Source organism: Ambystoma mexicanum, chromosome 1q (genome assembly GCF_040938575.1).
Source record: "Ambystoma mexicanum isolate Mex_15411 chromosome 1q, UKY_AmexF1_1, whole genome shotgun sequence".
Taxonomy (NCBI): Eukaryota; Metazoa; Chordata; class Amphibia; order Caudata; family Ambystomatidae; genus Ambystoma; species Ambystoma mexicanum.
Genome location: NC_090922.1, coordinates 834,393,465 through 834,416,105, shown reverse-complemented (window position 1 = coordinate 834,416,105; position 22,641 = coordinate 834,393,465). Strand labels below are relative to the sequence as shown.

The 22,641-nt window shown below is 47.8% G+C and overlaps 1 protein-coding gene across 3 annotated transcripts in view; it reads left to right on the top strand.

Annotated features, from left to right (window-relative positions):
• CEP350 (centrosomal protein 350) overlaps positions 1-22,641 on the top strand; it is a 2,433,119-nt gene that overhangs the window by 2,370,583 nt on the left and 39,895 nt on the right. For all 3 annotated transcript variants that reach the window (XM_069641456.1, XM_069641455.1, XM_069641457.1), the window contains one exon: positions 5,509-5,631. In XM_069641456.1, the coding sequence (XP_069497557.1) occupies positions 5,509-5,631 (123 nt within the window). The remainder of the gene's footprint in view (positions 1-5,508; positions 5,632-22,641) is intronic.

Sequence of the window (22,641 nt, the reverse complement as noted above, 5' to 3'; positions counted from 1 at the left end):
AGGACCAAGAAGAGGAAGAGGAAGACCCTGAAACCTACAGAGTAGATTCCCCGGTAGAAAAGGAAGCCCCGGTTACCGACTCCCCTGTCGATAACCAACCCCTCCTGAACGAGTTTCTCGCACGTGCTGCAGAACACTTCCATATTGACACCCACGTTGTCCAGGAGGAGAGGGACTTCGCAGAAGAGTTAGTGGGAGAAAGGAGGCCTGTTGCCCAGACCATCCCTATCCTCAAGTCTATTCAGCGGAGAATAGACCCGTCCCTGGTGAACCCAAACCTCACCAGAGCAGTCCATCCCAGAGTTGAAAAACTTTTCAGGGCAGCCCAGTCTGACCCTCTCTATATAAGAGGACATCTGAAACCAGACTCCCTAGTTGTCACTAACACTTGTAAGAGGGCTGGAACACCCTTGTCATCGTCCGAAGCTCCTCCAGACAAGGAGAGCAAAAAACTATATGGTTTCGGCAGGAAAGTAGCCTCAACGTCCGCCTATCAGGCAAGGATTGCAAACTCCACCACCCTGTTGGCCAGCTACAACTGCCATCAGTGGGAAGAAGTCGCGGCACTCATAGCCTCTGCTCCGGAACCCTTAAAGGGCCAGTTAGCTCGGATTTCCGCAGAGGGTAGAGCCGTGTCTGGTTGCATTTTAAAAGCAACCTTTGACGCCGCGGACAACGCAGGCAGATTGATAGCAGAAGGTACTGTTATCAAGAGACATGCGTGGTTACGACAGTCTGGTTTTAAGGCAGAAACCCAGGCATCATTGTTGGACAAACCGGTGGAAGCCGATCTGTTGTTTGGTAAAGCGGTCGAGGACGCACTGAAGAATGCCAAGGACGAATACGAGACACTCAAGTCCCTTGGCCAGTTAACCAATAAACCCCTAACCAGAGAGGGAATAGTAATTTTCGTCGCCCATGCGGCCAAAATTCCCAGAGAGGATCTAACTATTCCCAGGGGCAGGGTACACAGTGGAACAACAGCCAACAGTCTACCCTGGGTTACGGCAGGGGTAATTGGAGAGGACGTGGTAAAGGCAGAGGCAGCCCCAGCAAAGGAGGCGGCACGCCTCTACCAAAGCAGTGACGCTCAGTTCAGGGTCCCTTCTCACGCAACCCCAATAGGGGGACGCATTTGCAACTTCACCCAGGCTTGGGAAGGGATCACATCAGACAGATGGGTGCTGTCAACAGTATCCTCAGGGTACTGTATAGAACTACTGCAGTGTCCCCGGAACCATGCTCCACGACAAAGAGTACACTCTTTAGAACATCATAAGATTCTCCTCGAGGAGATCGCCATTCTGCTAGAAAAGGACGCGATAGAACTCGTCCCGGGACACCAGGTAAACAAGGGTATTTATTCAACTTACTTCCTTGTGCCAAAAAAAGATTTGACAATGCGCCCAGTATTGGATTTACGGCCTGCCAGCAAGTATGTCAAGCCCCAAAGTTTCGTATGACTACTCTACAAGAGGTAATCCGCCTCCTAAAAAAGGGGGATTACATGGCAACCTTGGATATGAAAGATGCCTATTTTCATATTTCCATGTTCCCAGCGCACAGAAGGTACTTGCGCTTCAAGGTGGACAGTCGGCACTACCAATTCAAGGTACTGCCCTTCGGGATAGCTTCGGCACCAAGGATATTCACTAAGGTACTGGCGGTGGCGGCTGCACACCTACGCAGGGAGGCAATCCCGGTGTACCCTTATCTGGATGACTGGCTCATAACGGGGGAAATCCCAGTAATTTGCAGGACAAACGTTCAAAGGACTATCGACCTCCTCCACGAATTAGGCTTCTCAATCAACGAGAAAAAGTCAAGCCTGGTGCCAAGCACCTCCAAACAGTTCCTAGGAGCAATCCTAGATACTCAAGAGGGGTTGACCTTTCCTTCAGAGGAAAGAATTCGGAATATACTACTGCAAATTCCCCAATATCAGTCCGGTCACCAGATAACGGTACGCAAAGCAATGCGTTTACTGGGCATGATGGCGTCATGTATTTACCTGATTCCCCACGCGCCCTGCACATGCGTCCCATGCAGGAATGGTTGGCGAAAGTGGTCTCAGGCAAGTGGTCAGTGGGACGATCTAGTGGTCATTTCGCCAACACTAGTACAAAGCCTTCACTGGTGGACAAGAGAGAATCTTGCACAGGGAAAACCCTTTTACGATCCCGAAGTACAGGCAGTAGTCACTACCGATGCATTTCTGACGGGGTGGGGAGGTCACCATCTCCACCACACAGCTCAGGGTCTCTGGTCTCCCTCAGTGGCCAAGAACCACATCAACCTGCTAGTGCTTCTGGCAGTATTCAGAGCGCTTCAAGCGTTCGAGCCCCACCTACTAAACCTGTCAGTGCAAATCCGGATGGACAGCACAACAGCCATGTTCTACCTGAACAAGCAAGGAGGGACTCGTTCGCCAAATCTGTCCAAGCTTGCCCAAAAAATCTGGATATGGGCACTCAGACGGAACATCTTCCTGTCATCACAACATGTTCCAGGGGAGCTCAATTCCCTAGCGGATGCTCTGAGCAGAGACTCCCTCCCAGAGGAACACAAATGGGTTCTACACAGAGAGGTCGTAGAAAATATCTTCTCTCAGTGGGGTTTCCCCACTATAGACTTATTCGCCACAAGCGAAAACAGACAATGCCCAGGATTTGCATCCAGGTTCCCCCAACCAGACTCCCAGGGGAAAGCCCTGTGTATGAACTGGTCAGGGATGTTTGCGTACGCTTTTCCACCAACTCCTCTCATCAGGAAGGTGGTGAACAAGATGAACAGAGAGTCGATGACGCTCGTCCTAGTTGCTCCCATGTGGGCAAGACAACCGTGGTTCTCACACCTCCGCAGGATGGCGGTGTGCGAGCCCATCAAACTTCCAGCCTGGTACAACCTACTGTCCCAGCACCAAGGTCAAACAGTGCACCAGCAACCCAACTCAATGAACCTGGGAGCATGGCTCCTGAGGTCATAGAGTTTGGACATCTCAATTTACCACAGAGGTGTATGGACATCCTAAAGGAATCTAGGAAACCAAACACAAGGCATTGTTACTTTGACAAGTGGAAAAGATTCGTTATCTGGTGCCAGAGTAGACAAATCAACCCAGTTGATTGCACTCCTTCCACTATCGTTACATACATGCTCCACCTGCTAGATGCAGGATTGGTTTTTAACTCACTGAAAGTACACCTGGCAGCCCTGTCGGCATACACCACTTCCCATAACATGGTCTTGTGGTGGAAAGTACCAGTAGTTAAAGCCTTCATGGAATGAGTAAAGAGACTTCACCCTCCTATTTCAAACCCACCACCAGGGTGGGACCTTAATGTGGTGCTATCTAAACTCATGGGACCCCCTTTCGAGCCCATGCATAAAAGCAGTCTCAAACACCTGACTTATAAAACGGCCTTCTTAGTAGCTATTACTTCTATAAGAAGGGTCAGTGAAATTCAGGCTCTGTCAGTGCAGGATCCCTTCTTTACGGTCCATAAAGACAAACTGGTTTTACGCACACACCCTAGGTTCTCACCTAAATTTATTTCTAAATTCCACGTAAACCAGTCCATCGAGCTTCCGGCTTTCTTCCAGGACCCTCAAAGCTCGGCTGAGGTGAAACTACACACCCTAGATGTGCATAGGGCGGTCCTCTACTATGTAAATAAAACCAGACCGCTAAGGAAAACAGATCAACTGTTTGTCTCCGTAGCTACAGGCAGAGAGGGGGATCGCGTCACTGACGGTGCCATCTCGAAGTGGATATTAACTGTATCCAGCTGTGTTACTCACTCTCTGAAAGAACTCTGCCTTTCACGCCAAGAGCCCACTCTACTAGAGGCATTGGGGCCACTCTGGCTTTCATTGCAAATGTACCCCTTGACACCATTTGCAAAGCAGCTACTTTGAGCTCTATTCACACTTTTACTCAGCATTACTGCATTGACACCCATTCCAAGGCAGATACACAAGTGGGACAAGCGGTTCTAAGACACTTATTTGCTCATGACCCTTCTCACATCCCACCTCCTTCTTCAGGTACTGCTTGCTAATCTATGCCCAGCATGTGATCTAAGCAGATTCCACAAGCCTCAGAAGGGATACATTACTCACCGTAATCGTATTTCTGATGCTTGCATCTGCTTAGATTCACATGCGACCTACCCTTCCTCCCCTCTGAGAGAAGGCGCATGGTTGCTTGTAGTCTTACCTTTCTATCTATCTGCTTGGATTATCTGTACTCACGCTACTCCTCATGCTACCTCATGTCAGAAAAAATACAATCTGAGAATCCTAGACGCATGAGGGATCTTGGGTACAGTGGACGTCAAACTAGGGATAGTATTACTGGCACGCCCTGTGTCGTCGCCCATTTTCGAGTTTCGAAAAACAAACTGTAATACTCAGCAGCTTCCACTAGATGTCGGCCTATGCACAGCATGTGAATCTAAGCAGATACAAGCATCAGAAATACGATTACGGTGAGTAATGTATCCCATATATAACTAATCATGTTTAATGTAAATCAGTTAACACTAAATTTGCATGTATGCACAAAATGGACATGATTTATTTGTTCTTGCTTTTCATGTTTAGATTTGTGTATTAGAAGTCTTGATAATTTTCTGACACATTTCAGACATGTTGTTAAGGATGTAGGTCTGATTGTCATGTTAATGCTTCCTATGCTAAATCCGTTTTAGCCTGATCTGTGCCTATGTTGAATTTGTGTATTTAAAGTTTTGACATTTTGTCTACCCATGTCAACGACATTGTAATCATGTAGTCCCGATTGACATGTTATCGTCATTGCACTCAGATAAGATTTAGTTAGTCCATCCTCTAGTGCTCGATCCATTTGTGCTTATCCTGGTTCTAGATTATTTTTAAACTTAACTGCTTGTTTTGTGAATTTTATATATCTTATTTCACATAGCATAAGGTAATTAAGATAATTTCTTTTTCTTTTCCCTTACTTATGTTTTATGTCTTATGTTTGTTTGTGAAATTTTAATATTTTGTATCTCGCACGTTGTAACAAGATTGTATTTCTGAATTTTGTAAAGTTTTCTTTGAAATCAAAGCAAGTTAGGCCACAGGAGCCAGTGTGATTGTATGCGCCACCCATGTGCCCGCCTGCCTGCCGCCACCCATGTGCATCCCAATATGTCTGCCTCTGTGCACCGCTGCTTGCCCACCTATAGCCAGCCCCATGCCCCCACCACTACACATCTGCACCCCCACATATACCCACCCTGATCTCACCCACTCTGAAGCTCTCCCTCTCACATGCACTACCCAACCCAGCCAACCCCGCAATTGTAGTTGGGAGTTAAGTAAATTCGTATTGCTTTGCTTGCATGGAGTAACATTCAGTTGTATTTGAGAGGAAGCTTCCATTATCTAGCTTTGATTTGTAACCATATTCTTGCTCGCTTTGCTGTAAGGCCCTTAGCCTGTTTTTTGTGCTATAACGAAAGTACACTGTTTTTCTCCCAGACTTTTCTGACTGCTGAGGTGCTCAAGTTGTGCAGTCTCAAGAAGGAACCAAACATCAAGACTGATTGGCAGAAAATGATGAAATTTGGGCGAAAGAAGCGAGATCGTGTGGATCACATACTGGTAAGTTTGCAGATAACTAAGGATGGCCTTTGGAAAATGATTCTTGGGTGCTAAGCCTATGGTTTTGAGGTCATGCCCCTTCTGGTAAGGATATGCCATGTAGTGCCACAGTGCCCCATTTTCCATAATAAGTGTGGTTTGCTTCTCAGCACTAGGCTTCATATTTCTCTGCCCTTCATTCCCATTTCATATTTTGACTTGCTCAAATAGGCAACTGCATCAATAATCCTCTTTATTCAGAGAAGCCGTGTCTCCATGAAAACAGACGTAATTCAAAATTATTGTAGTTAACATAATCCCAATAAAGATGAAATATTTAAGCAATATTATAAAACATATTTCATCAAATCAATAACTTATCTAAATATTCTTTACAGTTTCTGATGTTAAAATGTAAAGAGGAATTTGTGTAAAATGTTTAGATTTTACATTGAAATTAGTGCATTGTTCGATCACCTTAGTTACAGCTTATTATCCTCTACCATGACCATGGTGAGGTGACCCAATCGCATAAGTGTCAGCTTGGTTTCTGACACACAATGCTTTCACTACGTAAAGAGCTAATTGCATGCTAAGTGTTTATTTGGGGTGGATATGAGATAAAATAAAGCTATACGATAACTGCTGGTCCCCAGATTATGTAAGGGGTGGAAGTAAGTATATACCTCCCCAGTTTTATATAATGGAGTTAAAAAGAGTAAAAGTGCTGCACTGTTTCCACAGCGGTGGTATGGTATGGTATGGTAATGTTTATATAACGCCTATACCCAAGCAAGTGTTTCAAAGCTCTCAAGGAGGGAGGGAACACAGAGAAAAAATAGCAGTCGCTCAGAGCCCTTGAATTTCTGAGACGATAACGGTCTGCACAGGCATTTAACAGTTTAGATACAGCAAATAGGCCTGACAGCGATTCCTGTGTTTTCTTTCAAGTGCCCATTAAGGGGTGAAGACAAGGGAGAACCGACAGAACGATCTTCAGGCAGGGCTGTCACAAGAGCATTTATGCTCGTACAAATTGAGCATTTCTCCTTTTACAATAGCAATGGCGCTGGACTGACAAGCGTGCCTGCAGGAGGACAGGTTCAAACTTAGTGTATTTACAGAATTTAAATATTTGAGATACATCGCTTGATCATTTAGGTGTTTATCTACAAACAAACTGGGATGTCCTCTTTGGAATTGGCCTAATTAAGTGTCCGGTTGGGCAAAATAATGAAGTGTCAGGGTTCTTCATCTCGTGGGGATTCTGGTCTGTCCCAGGGATTTGGGTTGGGATAAATGCCTGCAGAGACTAAGGGTTTATCTACAACAGAATGTGTATTACCTCCTTGGGACTGGTCTGAAGTTGCAGTGCCAGGTGCTTTTTATTCTGGTCAGAATATTGATCTCTCCACCCCTCCCGCCATCCCCCCACTTCCCTGAGCTCAACTGTCTCAGGAGTGCAGGGGTTGGGGGAGACGGTAGTGCTAATCTGTTACTTGGCGTAAACTCTGTGGCAAGAATGTAGAACCCAGCTACTTATTTGCCACAGGACCACTCTTCACAGGGATATAGCACCCAGCTTGCTCTTTTTAAACTACTTCCTGACCCAGGTTTTTCTGGTTTGGGGTTATAGGGCCCCAGTTTACTTCAAAGCATATAGTGCACTTCCTAGTACTAAGGGATAAGGTTCCCTTTTCAGCCTTAAGGCATCTAGTGCCCTTCCCACCATCACAGATCTTTAAGCCTTCCGTGTCTTATAAGCAATATGGTGCCCTTTGTTAGAGAGTATTCTCTGATAAGGCTAATTTCCCAAACCTAGTGAGTCCCAGAGCAGCTTTGCTGGATTTTTGGGGTTTGTTTTTTTCTCCTGCTAAGAGTGTGACTCTCTTACTCCCACTCTTAGACATGATTTGAGGTATGTCCTTGACTTGTTATGTGCTTATGAGCTGTGGGGTTTCTTTTTACTCCATAAGGTATCATCTGTTTTTCTGTATGTGTGGTACACAGCACCCTCAGTGCAGTACCAAAGGGATGTCACAGTGACCCCCAAATATAGACTCCATACCCTGGGACTGACTACTGTCTCCCAGGGCACGTAAAGTCACCATTGGCTTTACTAGTCCAAAATTGTAAACAGAACCAGTACAAACCATCATATTGTGGAAGTACTGGTATGGGGTAATTCGAACGCCCCTGGGTCTGTTTTCGAGGGGGCACTGTCCCGTCCCCCCTCGTCGAGTTTCTGGCTGGTGGCAGTGGTTACTACGCGAAATATTCCTCCGGAATATTCTCTATGGGATTTTCCCATTGATTTTAAACGCACCACTTTTTGGTGCAATGTTAAAGATACCGCTGGTTTATTTATTTAATATTAAATCACTGGTTGGGTCTTTTTGCCAGAACTCGATTCTAAAATGGCAGTTGTGTCTGTCTCTGTAACTATGACCAAGGTCGAGCCCTTCGTTCCACTATTTTGGTGGCCTTCTCCACAGAAGCCCTCCAAATGGTGCCGCTCTGTCTGGGTTCCACAGGAAGGGTGGAGGGGGGAATTGGCACCCTGGACTGCGTTGCCTTAGCAACCCAATTCACACTCTACTCTGATTGGCCCAGTGGTGAGCCGCCCAGCTCACCACTTAGCATGTGTGATTAACAGCTAGGCTGATGAATGGGGGGTTTTCTGCATAAAAGCAGGGCCTTTGGGGCTGGAACTTCGGATTCTTAGGTCCTGTGGCAACTTCTGAAGAGGGAAGAAGATGAGCCACCTGCAACCGACGACACCACCGGTGAAGCCCTGCTGCAACAAACTCAGCACTTTTCCAATGACGAGAAGATCTTCTGCTGGATAGTCTTCTCCCATTGAGCTGGTGTGACCAACCAGTTCGCCCTTTTTCGCTTCCAAAGGCGTCACTTGGTCGAATCGCCCGTGCCAAGCACCCCGGCGGCCGGATAGCCAAGCTCACCACTTTTGACCGTGAATAAAAGGACTGCACCTTTTAATCGGGAACTCTGCGGCTGGTTTCATCCCTGTGCAGTGCAACGACTCCACGTTTCCTCCTCGACGAGATCTTCTCTTCCCCTGGTCAGAACCACAAACCTCAACCACTGCCAGCAACAACTGCCCCCGCTGGAGCTTCCTTTCTCTTTAAGGTACTGTGTCCTGCCTGGCCTCCCTTTCTACAGATTGCTAAAGGTGACCGTTAAATCCTTGGCTTCTAAACTGGGTTGACTCCAGGCCTTCTAACTATATCTTTTGACTCCCCCAACCTCTTTTGAACACTCTGCAAAGACTTTCAGTGCACTTTAAACCGTGTGATCCTGTGTACATTTTGCTTGGCTCCATTTAAAGTGGTCCTGGCCTATGAACTTTGGCTCTACAGTATAACCTGCCTTTCTCCCCTTGCTCTGAACTCTTAAAAGTGTTGGGAACTGTTTTATTTTATGCTCTGCCTTTTCTCTCCCTTTTTAACCTAAACTATTGGAGTGCCATCTAGGTTAAGCGCTCACTTCTGTCTTAACAAATAGTTGTGCTTTAACCCTGACTTGTCTGATAGTTATCAAGAGAGGTGTGTATGCTTACCTGACTGTGTTTTAGATTGCTTTTCATTGAGAGTGCTAGTGTATTGCCTGAAGTGTGTTTTAAATAAATAATTATATACTTTTTATACAAAGCTCTGGTCAGTGTTTGTTTGCTCTACTGTGTCTTGATCCTATTGTGTATACTGTGCATACTGCCCTACTCTTCTTGAGAGAAGTCTGACTGCTCAGCCACAGCTACCAGGTAAATCTGGGTGGTGCAGGCTGCTACCAATTGGGGTTTACTGCTGCTCCTGTCATCTTAATCTTTTTGCAGTGTTCCCCAAGGGAACTGCACAGGATTCTGCCTAACACCCTTCTCGTAAATAATGGATATAGTATAGTCACTTATTTCTACCTCTAAAGGAGACAAAGCCTCTTCACCCAGCAAGACCAGTAGCCCTCATCAGGACCCTCATAGGTGCCCAATCCCTAGGACATTATTGGACTTGTTGAACAGCAGTCTTGTCCTTTCTATCAGCAGCTTCAGGGCTGTTTCTATGTATCCTCTTTGATTCTCCTGCTGAGAGGTCTGTATTTAGGATCAAGGCCCCCTCTGCTCCACATTTGATGTACCTGGTCTCTCCTGGCATCCTCTCCTTCCTTACTTCCTTCACACTGGTTCTCCTCTTATCGATCCCGCTCTCACATCTCCTGCAAGTCCGACCCTTTCCTCCTTGTTTTTCCAGCTTCATAAAGACCCCTCTGATTGAGTTTCTTTATTTTGAACTTTGATTGACCCTGCTGTGATGTTTTCATGTATGAGGATTAACATTGGTCAGGCCTACTGTAAGTTTCTTTTGCTACTCCTTCTATGGGCCATTGGCTCTCCATAGTAATAAAAGGCATGACAGCCATCTTTGTGTTAGGGGAACCGCTCCACACTCAACAATTCTACCTTGTCCTGCTGTGGGCTCTGAACTCTTCTTCCTCAGTCCTCTCTGCTGGGGACTTGTTCTCAGACGTCGGATTGCTGGTATAGTCATGATATGTTGACACAGGACACCCATCTTGCAAGCAGGGCTCTGCATGTGTACTCTATAGCTTCTTCTTTTTTGATGGCGACTGGTTGCTGATTTTCTGCCATCCCGGGGGTCCCTGCTCTGGCAGACGTGGCACTACAGACTTGCTTTCCATCACAGGGTTTTCAAAGAATGAGTCATCTTGGGTAATGCTATTCTTTTATCCTCAAGCTTTGCAGGTTTTTATACCAGATGAACACCTGCGTCTTCCGTGACACCACTATTGCCCAAGACCATAGCTTTCTGGCAGTGGCCATTTCTTACTAAGATCGTCATATGCCATATGGGCTCTGGTCAATGGATATTGGCCATACCATGCAGGTATTTCTCATTTCTCCCACAGCTTCCTCATGTTAGAAATATACTTCAAGTGCAACCTGGCTTCAGAAACTTTTTCAGTCACCACGGGGCACACTGTGGCTCCCCTACGACTCGACTTGGATTTGCTGTGGGTGACTCTGATATGACGTCATGGGAGGTATACATGTAGTGACCTCAGTTCCCTTTCTTTGCGCACTGCTTATCAGAATGCCACTGCTGTGTAGCTAATTTTGACATGCATCATGTCTCCCCCAATAACCTTGGGTTTCAAACCCTGCCAAGATTGTGGCGAGCCCATGACTGTGTTAGACCTGCACAAACATTGCATCTGGTGCTTGGGTCCAGAACATGATACAGAAGAATGTGATTGCTGCCAGCCGATGCACCCCCAAGTCCATTAAGGAGCACATCACAAAGGTCTTCACTACTCACCACAAGAGCAAGAAAACACCAACCAAGCCCCTGACTTCCTCTGAGTCTTTTGCATCCAATGAGAAGTCTTGACCGCAGACAACAAAGGAACAGAGGGGTCTCATCCCCATGGGTCTGAGAAAAAGGACAAACGGTGCCGTAGATCCTGCTCACCTTTTTTCTCCAAATGCCACTCCATATTCTTACAAAACAAAATCACAGTCGCTCGCCCAACAGTAAGTCAACCTTTTGACATATCCGGGAGGATTCACATCCTACACTGGCACTGGTACTATCCCCCACCAGCTTCTTCACTGGTGCAGGTGCTGCTTCTGGAGTAAAAGTAGGTAAGGGCATACTAGTTGGGATGAGACTGTATCAGCAGACTGGCGCACGCCGGATGATAGGAGACAAAATGAAGAACAACAGTGACTGTCACGGGCCACCAGGTAGGATGGAGTGAGGAAAAAGAGCCACGGACCTGGGAGCAGAACCAGGTGGCGCAAGCAGGCTGCTCTCCAAGTGGGGAGATGTGCCGCGCCAGGCACAAGGAGGGAGTGAACAAGGGCCCAGGCATCAGTGCGTATGGGGCAACACGGGAAGGAGATGGAAAGGGGGACAGGAAAGGGGAGAGCAGAAAAGGATTGAGGAAAAAAAAGAACATACCGGAGGGAAGGAAAGACTTACCAGCCACAAGGAGATGCAGATTGGCAGGACACATGGGGGTAGCCCCTTTTGAACTTTACAGACTGGTGCAAGAAGGCCAACGTACCCGCACCAGCGGAAGAGATATTGGACCATGATAGGTTTCCACAGGCAAGGAACCCAAAACACCCCAAGAGAGAGCATGAGCCTTTTGCTTGGGAAGTTCATGTTCAGTTGCCGATCCTCTAACTTTCCTTAATAAAATATAGTAACATTTGGAAACTCTATTGGCATCTTCTTTGATCTAAGGTGACAATTTTGGACCCTGTCCTGTAAGTCTTGTTCAAGCATGTTGCAATCCTGGTTGTGGAGAAGGATTTGGCTAAAAAAGCACTGCTGCTTCACTGTGTAGCTAGTGTTCCAGGTACACCATTCCAGAGAGTTTGTGTAATAACTGTTGCATAAATTAGAATTTTCCAGGAATAATACTCTCCCTCTAAACATGCACCCACTGACCTGTTCCAGTAGATGTGTGTGTTGAATATGAGTGGCCACCTGGAGAACCTCTTCCTCTCCCTAGATAAATGAATCAGGAGGGAATGAGCGCTCCAGGGAAACCCTCTGCGGTAAAAAACCCTGATCGCCTCAGTGGATGTAATCTTCTATGTTACACTGGATGGGGTGAGTTTCCGTTGCGGTCCCAGGTGACTGAATGCAAATACAACAAGGAAATAAGAAAGGTAAAGATTATAGAACAATAGGTTCAGGAGTAGAAATAGAGGTGAATCTAGGTATAGATCTGGATATAGGATAAGGAAATAATTACCCTATGGAGATAGGAAATGTGCAATGAGGTATTCAGAACAGCGAGAATGCGAATTCCTTCTGAATGATTGAAATATAGAAGAAAGAAGGTTGAAGGTATTGAGTTTCCTAATTGTCGTAGTATGTTCAATCGATTGGTAAAGGAATCTAAAATACCTGCGAATTGAGTTTCCTAATTGTCGTAGTATGTTCAATCGATTGGTAAAGGAATCTAAAATACCTGCGAAGCAGAATTCAGTCGTAAAGAAATTACATGTGAACCTTGTTGTAGGAGTTCTGGAATCGGCTGTGAGCTGGAAGAGAAAAGAAGAGATGTGATGAGAAAAAGGCAGTGCTAACTAAGGCGTCGGAGCTAAACTAAGCGTGCAAAAAGATACCTGATAAGCAGGTTCCAATTGTGAGATAAGTCGGAAATGGGTCCGAAGTGAATTGCCGGGAAATGTCCGGAGAGACTGGACCGATAATGCCGGCTCAATACGTCCAGATTGGAATGAAGGTGAGCGATCCCGGATGGCTAGAAAAGGATCAGGTCTGAGTCGACCGCTGGCTCGAAAGGAACGGGTGTGACAAGGCGGAGCCTCAATTCCAGAGGAGCGGTTGGGAAGCTTTGAAAACACAGACAGAGAAGTATTATAATCGTACAATAGGAGATGTAGCAAGTAGTAAAGCCTAGGGGCGAACTTACGGAGCGCTGACTGTAAGGAGTAGCAACGCACTCGAGCGTTGTGCATGTCGGCAGATAACCGGAACTTTGCTGAGGGGGAGGAGCTTTGGTTGCAGGCATCCACTGCAAGGCTGGAATGCCGGAACCTGCCGGAGCCGCCATCTTGGGAGAAGCAATGGCTGCCATCCGTGCCTGTGACCATCGGTGCCACAAAGACCATCTCCTTCTGTGAGATATGACAGTATGCCCCCTCCAAAGGGCAGACGTACCCGGTTTGCCGGGATCAGAGCAATAAAATCGGCGAACCAGCTGGGGAGCATGAACTGCAGAAGCCGGTTCCCAAGATCTTTCCGCAGGCGAATAGCCACGCCAATCCACCAAGTATTGGAGACGGCCCCGATGATAACGGGAATCACAAATGCCAGCCACCTCAAACTCGGGACCAGAAGAAGTCAGAACAGGAGGAGGGCGAACAGTCAAACGGCGAGAAAAGCGATCCACCACATCCTTTTTGAGTTGGGAAACATGAAACACCGGGTGAATCCGAGACCAAGAGGGAGGAAGTTGCAGGCGATAGGCAGCCTCGCCCAATTTTTTAAGCACAGGGAATGAATGGCCCAAAGTACTTTGGAGAGAATTTTGAAGGTATCAGATGTCTAGGGAGAAATCGGGAAGCCAACCACACACTGTCGACCGGGACAAAAACTGGAGCCGGAGTATGGTGCACATCAGCAAAATGTGTTCCTGAGCGTCTTGAAGAGAAGCCAGTGCCTTCCGATGTCCCAGTTGAATATCCTGTAATAGTCCAGCAACATCCGGAAATGAAGACGCAGATGATACCCCTACAGGAAAGCAGGTAGGATGGAACCCATAGGAGCAGTAAAAAGGACTGGATCTCAGTGAGGCGTGACGGGCATTGTTATAACAGAATTCTGCCAAAGACAACAACTCAGTCCAATTGTCTTGAGACGCTGAAACATAGCACCTAAGATAGCCTTCAAGAGTCTGGTTCAAGCGCTCCGTTTGGCCATTTGTTTGAGGATGAAACCCTGAACTTAGAGCACGGGAGATGCCAAGAATCTTGCATAGCTGTTGCCAATACCTGGACGTATACTGGGGACCCCTATCCGAGACAATAGTCTCAGGTAAGCCATGAACAGAAAAAATGTGAGTAATAAAGATCCTTGCCATCTGAGCCGAGGTAGGTACCTTAGGCAGGGCCACAAAGTGAGCCATCTTCGTGAAGTAGTCAATGGTGACCATAATCGTAGTGCATCCGGCAGAATTAGGGAGATCCACCACAAAATCCGTGGAAATAAACTGATAAGCAGGTTCCAATCGTGAGATAAGTCGCAAATGGGGGTCCGGAGTGAATTGCCGGGAAATGTCCGGAGAGACTGGACCGATAATGCCGGCTCAATATGTCCAGAATGGAATGAAGGTAAGCGATCCCGGATGGCTAGAAAAGGATCAGGTCTGAGTCGACCGCTGGCTCGAAAGGAACGGGTGTGACAAGGCGGAGCCTCAATTCCAGAGGAGCGGTTGGGAAGCTTTGAAAACACAGAGAAGTATTATAATCGTACAATAGGAGATGTAGCAAGTAGTAAAGCCTAAGGGCGAACTTACGGAGCGCTGACTAAGCAGTAGCAACGCACTCGAGCGTTGTGCATGTCGGCAGATAACCAGAACTTTGCTGAGGGGGCGGAGCCTTGGTTGCAGGCATCCACTGCAAGGCTGGAATGCCGCAACCTGCCGGAGCCGCCATCTTGGGAGAAACAATGGCTGCCATCCGTGCCTGTGACCATCAGTGCTACAAAGACCATCTCCTTCTGTGAGATATGACAGTTTGGTTGTTCAGGTATCAACTGTGCGATCTAAGGCTGCAAACCTTTCCCACCTTGCCCCGGATAGGGATATTAAGAAGTGGTATGCCCATGGGAGAAATAAAGGTTTATGCCTCTGGTAGCCTGGCACTCATGACAGTTAATGCTGTTTTCACTCTTGACAGATACTCGCGAGTCGCGCAATTTATGGAATGTTGTCATGGGGCTGCTGATAACCTGCGCCAACATTGAGGGCTGCATTTACGGCGGTGATTAATAATGAAAAAGAGGCCACCAAATACATTTCTGCTGGGAAGACTGGATATAGCAGAATGAGTGGCTCGCTCAGCGGGGTCCGGGGCTGTGCTTGGGAAGCATTCCTGGATCACTACCTCGACTTTGTTCCTGATTTGGCCAACCTTTCTGGTTCTGAGACAACAGCCAAGTTGTCTGGCTTGTCTATTAAATATACCTCTGCCTCCTTCGCCATGTGATGAGCCTTTGTCATTCTCTTCCTTTGCCTACCGCGGTCAAGCACCACCAGGTAAACCACACCAGAGGCAATAATCATGTGGGTTGAGGCCTGCCGAGATTCCATGTTTCGGGATCCTTGGTTGCCTCCTCTCCAGCCTCAATAGACATTTATTTTGTTCCTCCACCACTCTCATCCCTAGTATGGGGGAGGCTGTTCCTGTTTGTTCGGGAGAGCATGAACACCACCTCTGATGCGTGGGCTTTCTAGGTAGCTTTACAGGACTACTGCCTCCATTTCCTCCACCGCCTCCCGGGGAAGCCACCCCTTTCATGTCTTCCCCAGATATCCTCCTAACAGAGATTTGTGCAGCTACTAGCGAAAGCCTCAATGGACCTTGTGCCAAGAGGGGAAGGGATGGCAAAAAGTCCTACTTGCTCTTAGAAGTGCACTTTCCTTCTGGCAGTTCTGGACACGCGTTTGAGCTAGGAACTTTCCTTTCGTCTGAAGACTGAGTCATTAACATTGTCCAGATGATGGAGCTCTTCCAAGTCTAGCGCTAGTACCAGCCTCTGCCATTCTCTGACTTCTTGTTCTCATGACCTCTTGCATCTTTCTGGTACTAGAGGCGCAGTTTCACATAAGGTTGTTCTCAAGTGGCTGCCACCCTGTAAATGGTCTTCTTGCAGGTCTTGAACAAAGTATCACAGGACCATCTGGAGTGTTGGGTGAGTACTCAGACAATTGACTGCTTTTGGCAACCGTGGCTTTAATTGACAGTAGTCCTGTATGTCTCTTTCAAAGTCTGGGCTGCTCACTTGGGTGATCTGGCAGTGAGTGGCCATGATCCCCAGCAGACTGGTCCTTGTTGCCTTTCTTCCTTCCATGTGGATCGTGTGTTCAAATCCTGATGGACAACACAGTGGCCATGCATTACCTCAGCAAGCAAGGTGGGTTATTGCCTCTCTGCACTGATCAATCCAACAGTAGTTTTGGTATCTGTAGATTGGCGTCTCCTGGTTGACAGTCCATATCGCCAGGTCTGTGAATGTTGTTTCAGATGCTGTGACTAGGTGTTTGTGGGTCTCCCACAGGTGGGAACTGTCATGTTTTGGATGTGTTCCACTTGGTGTCCCCTCAGGTGTACCGGTTAGCTTCCAGTCCAGGAAGTGTAAGTTGCTATGTTGTAACTCTTGCGAAGCGTGCTCTCTGTACGGGTTGATTGTATAATGAAACTTGGATCCCTCTCTGCATTCCACAGGTTCCTGCCATCCCCTGGTTTTCAAGAGGCTGAGCAGTTTCAGGTCTACCATCATCTTGATTGCTTCGGACTTGCTCCCCAGATCTTCTGGACATGTCCATCTGTCCTCCCAGTGATAGTGGACGTGCTCTCCCAATCTGAGACCAGGGAACTCCATTTGAGAATGAGCAGCATCAGCCTTCCTGCTTATCTGCTAAGGTACAATGAGTGGGGCTTTGTCTGCCCAGGTCATGGGTGTGATCCTTTTGGCCAGGAGGGATTCTACCAATTCAGTCTGTGCTTGCGGGCAGCATATCATCTCTGTCTGCTGCTGTGGAAATGGTATGGATCACACGATTTTCCCCAACTCTTCATTCTTTTTTCATTCCCTTGGTCCTTAAAGGAATTTTTAGTGGCCACTGTTGAAAGGGGTATTTGGCTGCTGTCGAGATGGATTTTCAGAATCAACCCTGAGGATGGGTTCTGAGAGGCCACCCTTTAAAAGGGTACGGGTAGACTACACTGATTTCTAGTCAAACTCAATCAAAGTAAGGTTGCAGAGCAATAAGGCTTAGACTCAGGAGGGTGTGAGAGTGGTCTAGGGCTACATTGACACACACAGAGTACTCCAATAATTAATTTAGACAGAAGATGTACAAAAATATACCATTATTTATTAGGCCTTTGTATACTCTCTAAGCAATGAAAACCCAGGTTAAGTATTGTGTCACAAGTACTTTTATGACCCGTTCCCTTTCCTTCAGTCCCCTTTCCTCCATACTTATGGGTGTCCATCCTATGGCGGCGAGACCGGTACACTTTTGGCATAGCAAAAAGGAATTTCCCTTTTAAATTTGTAAGTGTTACACGGGAGGCACCGAGGTGTGGGTGTGGCCGATGCTGCCCGTCGGCAACGCCATCAGTCCTTTTTTCCACATCGACGGGACTGGACGCTTGGCATACTGCACACTTTTTTACTGTGCCACTATTTCCCAAGGCAATTGTTTTGCCTTTCTTTCATTTAATGTCTTCGCACTCTGGCAACTGCGGTCTGTCTTATATGACGGGCATCAAGGGTTTTTCAGCCTGCACTTTGTGTAGCAGGCATTTCACGGTGGTGGACCCCCACATGCGCTGCCTGGAGTGTCTGGGCCCCAACACAGGTGGGTGGCCTGTTGCTCCTTTCATGTGCTTTCACCAAGGAATCTTTGCCGAAGATTGGCGAAGTAGACGGATCTTTTCAACGCGTTACCTCCATATGAGTTGAATATTAAGTTACCCGTCATGCGGATCCAAGGACTAACAGGTGTTACTGGTGGGCTGTGTTTGGTGGGGCTGGCCACGCCCACACCTCCTTGCCTCCCGTGCTACACTAAACAATGTAAAGGGAAATTCATTTTTGGTATGCCAAAAGTGTCCGAGTCCTGTCCCCATAGGATGGACACCCATAATTATGGAGGAAAGGTGACTATGGACTAATGGAACAGAAGTCACTACAGTGAGTAACTTTTTATTACTAGCATATACACATATACATTCCCTCTTTGAGGGGGTCCTATGAGCAGAACACAACACTACCTTTGAAAAAGTAATGCAATAGAAACTCAAGTTAAAAGTAGCACTAAGTAAATGGTAAAGTAAGTGAGAAACTGAACAAATAGCATTTTAGAACCAGTTGGAGACAGGTATGTAAATTGGTCAAAAACAGAACACCGACAAGAATACCTCCATTAAGGTCCCTTATCTTAATAAGGCCAACGCTGCTAGGAATTGTAGCCTAGTGCCCAAAAGACACTAGTTTTCCAATATGTACTTTGGAGGGAGGTTTACTATGTGATTTGCGAACAAGAGTTGCCAAAGCCAACAGTTGCAGGTAAATGTTCCAGAATTAAAATAAAAATGTAAGTGAAGTTGTTACAAGTTTGTCACCCAATCCCACCACTCCAGGGGAAACCCAGGGGATCCTTGACCAAACCCCCACCGATCTTATTCAGGCAGGTCAGAGATATGGTTAGGACTTTACACCCATACAACGCTATGGTGGAAAGGGGTGGTAGGAATAGGTATCAAGCTCACCCCATTACTCAAGGAACCACCTCAGGGGTTCCTTAATCCACTGGACCCACTTCTAGGCGTTGTCCATTGGAGGGAAGTCCGGGCCGTGGGGTCAGATTTCACCATCAGCATCTGGATTGGGTCAGCTAGTTGGAGGTTCAGGACTCTGACAAAACGGTGCTGGAGACTGGACAGCTAGAAACCCTCTGCACAACAGGATAAAGACTTCCATAGAGCAGGCAACCGTAGGAGACATCCAGGACAAGAAGTAGTTGGGTTTCAGCGTGAGTCACCAGAGTCAGGCGGCGAAATGCAATCCTTGAAAGGTTTCTCTATGGTCAGGAAGTCTGAAATTTCAGGAACAAGTGTCTTGTTCCACAAGTTGCAGATCTGTAAAGTTTCAAAGTTGAACTTAGAACGGCGACTGGTGAACTAAAGTAGCCCATGAGAGAGCTGGACAGTCCACCGATTATCTCGGGACCCTTTCCGAAGGTTCAGCAGACATGGTTCCTCGAGCAGAGCGCAGACATTATCCCACCAGCCCAAGGGTCAAAATACTGACAAGGGCCTTCTGGAGAGCTGTAGAGAGGAGCAGGGTTTCACCAGAACTTGACTAGAGACAATGCGTGTCAGCTGCAACGGTCATTCTCGGGTCATCAGCTGGCTGCACCTCTTCTTAGGGGTCTTGGCTCTAATGAAGATCTGTCGAATGGCTGCAGGAGTCCTCCTTTTAGCCAGGATTTGGACTGGTGTCACCCACAAGCCCCCCAATGATGGGGTTCGAATGAATTGTGTCCTCCAAAGTATTGCTCATCTAAGACATGTAATGTCCACCGCTCTGCTGCTTCGGAAATATTTTCGGCAGAGAGTGTCCTTGCGTCGATGGCATTGGGTCGATGTCCCTCGAAGGCCTCTGTCGAGGGTGACGTCATTGGATGTTAAGTAGCACAAACGGCACCCCTAGCCTCAGTTCTGTTCGAGAACTCAGCGTGCCTTGTGTCTTCTTCGTATTGTGCGATTATGTCTTCTTCTTCCACCCGACGACACCGCGGCCTGGCTTCAAGAAATGTCGGGACTGCGGGTCCAAGATATCCATCACGGATCCGCACCGTATATGCTTATGGTGCCTGGGTGAGGACCACCCCACGGACGACTGCTCGAAGTGGCAGTCGTTGACTGGCAAGGCCTTGCGGGATCGTAGGGGGAAATTAAAGGTAGGCTGTGTTTCCAAACCCTGTAAATCCAAATCGACTGGTATGTCGACCGACGAGTCGAGAGAGTTTCCTTGTCAGGAGACGTCCAGGCGGTCTAGGTCCCGGAGTGGTTCGCGCCACTTGTCCTTTTCGTCGAGGCGGTCCCGTAAGCGGCATCACCGTTCGCCTTCCCCGTCCTCGTCGGATGACAGCTCTCCGAAAAAGATGTGATGCCCCACTAAATCCTGTACCACCAAGGAATGGGAGGCGTTTCGGGTGCAAATGTTAGATTTTTCAGTCTCACAGCACAATCCCGTCCGCCCCTTCGTTTGAAGCCGGCAAGGAACGGTCTTGGTCCGATGCAGGTGCGCCCTCGGGTCCCGGCAATCGGCGTGATAAACATTGGGAGCCGTCGCAGTCCCGTTCGGACAAGGATTCAGGGAATCGCTAGAGACGTGCCAGGTCTAGGTCACAGTCTTCATCTCCCACAAAACTGTCGAAGCCTGAGAAGCTGTCTTAGAAGGTCTCCACGCCATCGGCGCCATGTCCGTCGGAGGAGTCTGTTGGGTCTTTACCTGGGGTCAGACCTTCAAAGCCTTCAAAATTTTCAGCGCCTTTCTCAATGCCATCGGCACCTGCTGGGGAGAATTTGACGTTGGAAGCCCCTGTGGCTGTTGAACCTCCAAGAAAGGCTTCTGCTAAATCTGTGACGCCTGTTACTGATAAGAGGTGCACTCCTCTCCCTAGGAAGGAGTTTTTCCAGTCCCTCCAAAATATTTGAGGAAGATGTTGATGAGGAGAGGTCTGATGAGGAATTTGTTCCTTTTGGTCTGCCTTATGGGACGCCGAATGCTCCAGAGTGTCTCATTGACGAGGACCGTCAGATTGAGCATCCGAGACCGTCCTTAAATGATGCCAGTGGCCTCGACACATCTCCAGAGATGGAGTTTGGGAAATCGGAGCCTGGTGAGCAGGCTGAGCCCTCTTATAGGAGACTGATGTTGAGAGTTGTTGAGTACCTGGGGTGGTCCAGGCCTCAGGTTGAGTTTGATCAGGATGATCTAACGGACATCTTGGATCAGGGTCCAGCCACTGACCCGGTTTTGCCTTTTCATGTGGCCTTACAAAAAAAGGTGGTTGCTACTTGGACTTCCCTGGAGTCTATTCTGGCAGTTAATAAGTCTTTGTCGAAGAAATACTGTCCATCCAGTAGCGACCCCAGCTACCTAACCAATCAGACCGCTACAGAGAGTTTGGTGGTTCAGGTGGCTACTGCCGCCTCGAAGCAGTCAGCGTACCTTACCATCCCTCCCGATAGGGATGATAAACGCATGGATGGATGGGCGCGCAAGGTATTTTCCGCTGGGAGTATGGCCCTGAAATCGGCCAACTCCACCTGTGCCTTGGCTAAGTTTTCGCACACTCTGTGGAATTTTATTTCGCTTGCAGCTGAGCATATTCCCAAAGGGGAAGAAAGGGATGGCATTCTAGCTATTGTGAAAGATGGCAAGGATGCCATGTGTGAATCCCTTCAATCTTGGAATCTTGGTTGGATACTGCAGATTGTGTCGCGAGGTCCATAGCTACGAGCACCGTCATGCGCAGATTTGCGTGGTTGCTGAAGTCCAATTTTGCACCCAATGTGCAGGCCCGTCTTCTCAACATCCCCTTTGACGGGTTGCATCTTTTTGGCAGCAAGGCTGACGAGAGTCCTGAAAAGTTGCAGACCTCCAAGGCGGCCGCTAAATCTTTGGGCGCAGCTGTCAGACAACCTCTGCCTTTTCGTCCTAGGGGGGACAGCAATGAAGGGGTGGTTCCTTTTACTATTAATCCTCATTTGGGAAGGCAAAGGGAATGCCCAGTCAAAGGGGCCTCCGTAGAGGCACTCGTGGTGGACGAGGTAGGGGTGCCAAAGCCGCTCAGGCAACTACCTCTTTGCCTTCTGGCACTGCCGTTTCTGCATCTAAACAGCTCTGAGGCCATGGCTCATGGTTCTCCAGTGGTGGGCAGGCTGTCACAGCATCTCGAAGAATGGCGAGCCATTACTTCAGATGCGTGGGCTCTGGATATGATCCTCCACGGTTACTGCCTTCCTTTTCTCCAATAGCCTCACGGCAATCCACCGGGGAAACACTCTTTGAAGGTTCCGGATCTGCTCCTGCTGCAAGCTATTTTCGCAGTGCTGGAGAAAGGCGCTAAAGAACTGGTGCCTGTGGCAGAGTGGAACAAGGGTTGGTATTCCCCTTATTTTTTGATATCCAAGAAGGACGGAGGACTGAGACCCATCTTGGACTTACGATGCTTGAACAAGTTCCTCAGGAAGGACAAGTTAAAGATGGTCACTCTTTCTCAGAACCTTCAGGCCCTCCAAATTCAGGACTGGTTGGTGTCATTGGACCTGCAGGATACATATTATCATGTGCCGATCCATCTCAAGCACAGAAAATACCTCAGGTTCGTAGTTGGTGGATCCCACTATCAGTTTCGGGTCCTGCCTTTCGGGCTCATGTCTGCCTCAAGGGTATTCACCAAGCTCATGGTGGTGGTGGCAGCGCATCTCAGGAGAGGAGGGATTCACGTTTACCCCCTTCCTGGACGATTGGCTGATCAGGGTGCTTTCTCCCGAAGAAGTCTTGGATCATCTCAGCATGACCTGCCGCTCCCTTCACAAGCTGGGCTTCTCCCTCAACTTCAAGAAGTCACATTTGACACCATCCCAAAGGCTCCAGTACATAGGGGCCGTTTTGGACACTTCCTTGGGGATGTGCTCACCCCCCAAGGTGA